General features: G+C 39.3%; 1 protein-coding gene across 1 annotated transcript; it reads right to left on the bottom strand.

Moving 5' to 3' along the window:
* Positions 1 to 899: 899 nt before the first annotated feature.
* On the bottom strand, positions 900 to 2746 carry LOC115755445 (transcription factor MYB96-like). The gene is made up of 3 exons (XM_030694853.2): positions 2406 to 2746; positions 2145 to 2274; positions 900 to 1745 (listed from the first exon to the last, which is right to left on the bottom strand). Exons 1-3 carry the CDS (start codon positions 2536 to 2538, stop codon positions 1061 to 1063), a joined length of 948 nt encoding a protein of 315 aa, XP_030550713.1. The 5' UTR covers positions 2539 to 2746; the 3' UTR covers positions 900 to 1060.
* Positions 2747 to 7067: the final 4321 nt, after the last annotated feature.

Genomic DNA, 7067 nt, shown 5'->3' on the forward strand with positions numbered 1-7067 from the left:
AAACCGTTGTATACTTCACACAGGAAAAGTAACTATCTGATTTTTTAACACTGGCGGCACTTATTAACATAATTTACATAAGAAAAGTCTAATATTCTTGACATGTACTCCAAACAAGAATTATAGCCCTTAGGTCAAATGGTCTTCCGAGAAGCCCACAAAATAAGTCAATCAGGTGATGATCACTTGAGAATAAATATTATATAATTGTTATTGGTATTAGGATTAGGCACACAAATACAACAAAATAAAAAGCAAAGGTGAGAAAAAGAATTGAGACACAAGATTATCATGGTTCACTCTCAAACTAGGATTACATTCAAAGGGAGATTTCACTATCTCTCACTTATCTGTTACAACCTTCAATAGTAGCTACTCATAAGTCCAAGCTTAAATTACAAAAAAAAAAAAAAAAAATACGAGCTTAAAATATAAAAACCCTCTAGCAATTTCAGAGCGTTTCCCCTAAACCCCGACAGAGCGGCCCCCGAACCCATGTCTGCTCTCAAGGGAGAGGGACCTGTGCTTTTTTATCAGTAAAGAATATGAACCACACCCCAACAATTGGGATGGTGGACAAATGATCAAGAAAAATTCATTCTTCTGTTTTGTCAATGATGTGATAAAATTAAGCAATCATAAGTAGATGAAATGTTTGGAAATCGTTAAAGTAGGGCCCACTATAATCAGATCCACCCAATGCTAACCTTTCAAAACGTGCTGAGTTTTCCCCTGTTTTTTTACTTCCAACTAATTTGATCTTGCTACAAGATCAACTCTTGTAAAATGAATTTTAAAAGTAAATTTTCATGGGAGCATACATGTAGCACGTTCACGAATTTCTGAAGAATATCATCTTTGAATCAAACCATCGCCAAAGTTTGTTCGAAGAATCAAGAACATGAATGATATCGTCAAAGATTTACACTCATGATTTAGCACAAAATAGGACATACCCGAAGAATGGAGCAATTGTAATAACTGAAGTCCAAAATGAAGATAGGAAAAATAAATGATGAATCGAGTCATAATCATGAAGCTGGAAAAGGACTAAAGCACGTCAGAAAGAATCTGCATTATCAGCCATTGGAAGATCACAAAGTTGCTCTTTCCCTGCTTCGTCAAACAGCCAATTAAAAAGCAATGACAATTGCTCCTGGTCGTCGCCGCCAAACCTCAGCTTACTCTCATCTTGGAGACGGTCAATCTCGGGTGACAAGGATTTGGAGAAACCAGAAGTCGAAGAATCCAACGGCTCCAATTTAATCAGTGACTCAAATGCGTTATCGGATACCTCAGTCCCATTGCTCGACGTCCCTCCTCCCGAAGATGTAGAATCGGTCATGCTTAAATCTGCTGACAACATTCTCCGAGCCTGCTTTGCTGGATCTTTCGTCCATCCCTTGAGCAACTTAGCTATGTTATCGGTGCTCGACGGGTAATTAGTCATCGGTGTTTGGATAGGTTTTGATGAAACAGAAGATCCAGGAAAAGGCTTGTGTTTGGCTTCAGAGAGATCGGATGACGCAAAGGGCTTTTCGGGAGACAAGGCATCACATAGAGCTTGTCTGGCCAACTGAATGTCCGTTTGGAGCCTTTTTTCCCATTGACCTCTAGACATTGGAGTTGGATCTTCATCAGCGCTTGGTTCTAGTTTCTTGAGCTTCTTCTTGAGATGGGTGTTCCAGTAATTTTTTATGTCATTGTCTGTTCTCTGAGGAAGGTATGACGCTATGGCAGCCCATCTACACCACAAGTAAATGACCCATCAACATATGCAGGTACTACCATCTAAGCTACAACTAAATACATTTTGCATATAGACATTTTAATGCTTGTGTATATATCTACTCTTCTCCCAATACATGTTTGTGATGGTGTTCTCACACTGCTAAGGTTTATTGCATGGTATACCCTCTAGATTTACAGTCAAAGATGGCACAATTTCGATAAAAGTAGTCGCAAAGAAAATGGCAATTGAAATATTTTCTTGAAGTTAACTGATGAAAGTTACCTATCTAGTGTGTCACTCGATTATGAACAAATCACTTCATGCACTTGATAGAATCTTTCCCAAAATTTTCCTCAGAATTGTGGGTAGAGAGAGAAGAGAGGGGGGCAGGGTGGGTTGGGTTGGTAAATACCTATTGCCCAGAAGAGCTTGAAGGTGGATGATCATCTTCTCCTCCTGATCTGTGAAGTTGCCTCTTTTGATGCCTGGCCTTAGGTAATTAGTCCACCTAAGCCTGCAACTCTTGCTGCATCTGAGCAACCCTGAAGTGCATCCACATGGAACAACAAGCTATGAGACTCCAATCGAAATTTATGCTCCAAAAGACAACAAAAAGGCTTGAACTTGGTGCTTAATTTCATTTACAAAAAAATCAAAAGAGAGACCAGTGAACCTGTTTTGGTAGGAATGGATCTCCAATTCCCAGGTCCATGTTCCTGAATGTAAGTCACCAGTATGATGTCCTCTTCAGGAGTCCACGGACCTTTTTTGACCCCATTTTGATCACAGCATGGTGGTCTACCCATCTCAAGAACAGTTAACCCTCTTTTCACCTCTCAGCAAATGTCTTTCCGTTTGCTTCGGCTGGGCTGCTTCTTCTTTTCTTTCCGCTTCTTCTCGTCTGTATGTGCAATTTTTGCCTTATTCAAAACAAGAATCAGAGACGACAAGGGTCCAAGTCCAAGTGCTAATCCTGAGACACTGTTGCTTTATATAATCGATCGAGAGAGAGAGAGAGAGAGAGAGAGAGAGAGAGAGATGTCTATTGACAATGAGATGTGTGAGATGGGGCTGACCCATGAAGGGAAGGCCAAGAGTCAAAAGAGATGACAGCAAAGAGAAGCATTTAAGACCCCAACAGAAGGAGCTTGAGTCAGCAACAATGCAAATGGGGGTCTCTCTATCGTCTCCCAAAACCGCGTGGCGCATTCAATTCGATGTGGCGAAACCCTAATCCTGCATTAAATGTATTAAAGCCCCATATGTCACGAGTACACGAGGGACTTCCGCTCTCCAGAGAGAGGTTTACCCTAGTAAAAACTAATTTTACCCTATGCAATGGTATTATGGCATTGCCTTCTCATGGGTTTTGCACATAAATATTTTTGAGTTTATTAAAACTGCTTCTGTACTCTTGGACATTCAACTTTGCATGTAAAATAGTACTTTTTGACCTGTAGCAGTGACGGTAAACAAGAATTGTAACTGAAAAATATCACTAGAAATAATACATATCATTTGAAAGAAAATTGAATATTACAGGTTCATTTGCCCTTCATATGAATTCACTTCACACTTACCAAAAATGTGCTACATCATATTTTACAAACATCAAAATTATCAAGAACTATTTCTATTTATACGAAAGTTGTTTGGTCATTTCTTTTTTTAGTATTTATAAATCATTTAAGTAACTTTGTTGTAATTCTGTATTTTACGACTTGTTGTATTAAATGGAACTGAAGTACTTTGACTATGTGTGCGTATCATATTGCAAGGGCATAAATCAGTTTTTCTTTATGTTATTCTATTGATATATGATTAGATCTTTTTTTTTCTATAAATGTATACAACATCACATGTTGTAGTTATATGTTGTATACAATAAAGTCAACTTTACATGAAACTATAGATATAATTATTTCTTATTCTAATAGAGTTAATTTGCTACTCATCCTTTTAGAGATACTAAATCCACGTGTTATCTAAAACCATGTTAATATTAAAAAAGTTCTTTATTTTCTTAAATAATGTTTCTCATTCTCGTAGGTCAATTTCACTATTTATTGTCGAGAGATTTCTTCAAACCTTCACTTTTCCTGGGAAATTTTTTTAAATTTTATTTTGGAAAAGAAAAGGACGCCTTTCATTACAATTTAAAGCATCATACGCCTCCCCCAGATTTTGCTGGTGATAAAAGTTGTGACAGAGACGCTACAGTATGGTAAGAAAGAACAATAATTACCATTAACTAAGGACAGTGCGAGTTTAGTTGAACATCAACACCCCACTTTTCGACCCCAAAAAAAAAAAAAAAAACCACCCCGCATATATGCTGACATGGTAAAAGTAAGACTAGCAGAGATGTATTAAATTAAATTTGTGTGCGCACTTTCTGTATAAAAAGGTTTTTTTATTTGTCCAGCTTTATAAAAAATTATTTAGAATGATTAGCAGATAAATCGGCAAGTTTGCATATTTCACCTTTTAATTATTATTAATAGTCTGTGCACAATACCCGGCCTGTAACCATTTCTTTTCTTTTTCACATAGAATGTGTCAACAAAATAAATTTCCAAAAATTATTAAGGCCGACATGTGAGTGTCTTACTCAATTTTCTGGCCATAAATAAAATTTTCTATTTCTATTTTCTGGACAAATTTTTAAATAGAGACACACATTTAATAATGACAAAATTTATGTTCCCCAAACAGAAATTTGTTTGATAACAGCATAAAATTTCTACGGTTGTCAGTTGCTAGGCATCGGTCAGCGAACGGCGGACTATGACCGGCAAACGATGATGGGTGGACGGAGATCGGAGATAGACGAAAAGGGTGAATGGGAGCAGAGGACTAGAGACCGGTGGCCGATGGCAAGCGGATGGTGAACGGTGGCCGGCCGACCGTAGACGCCTAATGGTGAATGATGACCAGCGGTCGGCGGATGGAAAACAAGCGGCGACAAGGACGTAAGAGAGGCAACAAATGGTGGACCGACGGCCTACGGGGGTGGCTTGCAGTAAGGATGCGAAAGAGAGGGAGACCGCATTCAAGAAAGAAGGAGTGAGCAATGAGAAGAATTCTTATTTCTGCTTTTGTTCTAGAAATAGAAAAGTAAAAAATTTCTACTTCGTATTTCTATTCCAAATCTATTTCTAGACAAAAAAATTGTCTCGGAACTAGAAAAATGAAATTGCGCTACCAAACAGATTTTTGCTCCAAACTTGTTCCCCGAAACAGAAAAATAGGCCTTGAGTTGACTCCTACGCTCGAGGAATATTCTGCTATCATTGGGGCTAACTTTGATGATCATATAGCTCAACCCTCTCTTGATATGGATTCTTGTCGCGACCCTCCGTAAATTTTTTCCTTTCATTTCCGGTTGCAATTAGAGTTAACGAGCCGATCCCTCGGATCCGGTTGGAAGCATATCTTTGGAATCGTGGGCCTCTCCCAAGGCCCATTGCTCGGATCGCGATGTGGAGAAAATTTTATCGAAGTCGACCTTAGTGTGGTCGGGTGGCATGTGCATAGTGTACATGCATTTGGAGTCGCCACCAATCAATTTATTGGAGGGTATGATCGGAAAACTCTACCGAGCGGTCGGGAGAAATCGTTCGGTTCTATGAAAACCGGAGATTTGGGTCTAGGGACTTGGTTACGCCAAGATTTATATTGACGCCCTTTCGGTTACCGATGTTGAGTGGTTTTCTAATCTACGAATTCATGCAGATGAAATTTCGGGTGAGGTAGGCTCTAATGATCTTAGGATATCATGCGGATGAAATTTCGGGTGAGGTAGGCTCTAACGATCTTAGGATATCATGCAGATAGGAGTTTTCTACCCTAGCAGTCACAATCATAAATTTAAGTGCGCAATCAAGATAATCATAATCAATTCAATCAAGCAATCAAGAAGACATGTCTAATATGGCCCTATCGGCCCACGGAATGCACTCAATTAAGTGTCGAGATGGTTCGGGAAAATTTTGGGCGTAAGGCCTAGAAAGGGTAGAATGGTCATTTTTAGGGTTCGGGACCTAAAAATCACAAAATTGGGGTCGGGCCAGTTGAGTGCGGCCATTTCCCATTTTTTGTGATTTTTCAGAAATTTTCTAATTTTTCTAATTTTTTTGGATTTTTTATTCATTTTCTAAAAAAAGGTTGGGAATTTTCCGAATCGATGTGAATCGACCCTCGAAATCTTGAAAATTCTCGATCCGGACTATAAGAGTCTTGAATTGATCTAGGAATTTTTATAAATTTTTTTGGGAAAATCTGGGAATTTTTGTGAATTTTCTACGAATTTTTGGATTTTTTGGAAATTTTTATCTATTTTTTATTAATATTTTCGGACCGGGTCAACCCGATCAACCCAATCCAGACCGACTCGGACTCGCTAAATGCTAAACGGTGCCGTGTCCTATTTTCTATTTATTTCTAATTTTCTAAACTATTTCTAATATTCGAATATATATATATATATATATATATATATATATAAAGAAATGGACGGCCGAGATCAACTTCGAAATCAATCTCAATCGTCTGTCATATATGTATCAAAACGACAACGCATCTAGAGCCCTATACTAAACGACGTCGCGTCTACAATACCATGGACGGTCACGATTAGATCCTAAGGCTCGAACCGAGCCGTTCATTTTATCTATACCTCAAACGGCGACGCATTTGATCCTGTCCTCTAAACGACACCGCATCGATTAAATGCATGGATGGCCACGATCTATTCTAGGTCCGATCTAGACCGTTCACTCGTCCTAACAGTGAAACGACGACGCTTTGTTTAGACTAAACGGCATCGTTTTCGATTTTCTAATTTCTAACTAATATACAGAATATAAAAAAAAACGATCCAACGGCTGAGAATCAAACTCACCTAATTATCTCGGCCGTTGGATCGGATCTGAGTCGGCTTGTTCGTGCCAACGGCCGAGCCGACTCGCATCCAAACTGGACCAATCGCGGCATGATACCTAAGCTCCTTTGACTTGCCGATCGCCACGTCACCTTCGTCTTCTTCCTTGCGACGACACCGGACGGACGGCAAGAATTGCTCCGGCGAGATCTAACGGCGAGATCTCGCCGGAACAAAGTGAAACCAACTCGAATCAACTCGACCTAACTTCTAGATTAACATATATCAGAATCAAGCAAGTTCGTCGACTAAATCGTGAGAATCAAACTACGCACGGTCGCGACATCTCGGACCTCAACCAAGCAGGATAGAGCATAACAATCAAATCTAAGCTTCGGGCACACATAAATCGAGCTTAGAATACTCACCTCGGGCTCCGATTGAGCCCGCGGT

This window comes from Rhodamnia argentea, chromosome 8, assembly GCF_020921035.1.
Source record: "Rhodamnia argentea isolate NSW1041297 chromosome 8, ASM2092103v1, whole genome shotgun sequence".
Lineage (NCBI taxonomy): Eukaryota > Viridiplantae > Streptophyta > Magnoliopsida > Myrtales > Myrtaceae > Rhodamnia > Rhodamnia argentea.

Coding starts and splice junctions, on each gene's coding strand:
- LOC115755445 (XM_030694853.2), bottom strand. CDS start 2,538: ATGGGTAGACCACCATGCTGTGATCAAAATGGGGTCAAAAAAGGTCCG. Junction 2,275..2,405: donor ATCCATTCCTACCAAAACAG/GTTCACTGGTCT, acceptor GATGCACTTCAG/GGTTGCTCAGATGCAGCAAG. Junction 1,746..2,144: donor CAAGCTCTTCTGGGCAATAG/GTATTTACCAAC, acceptor CTTGTGGTGTAG/ATGGGCTGCCATAGCGTCAT.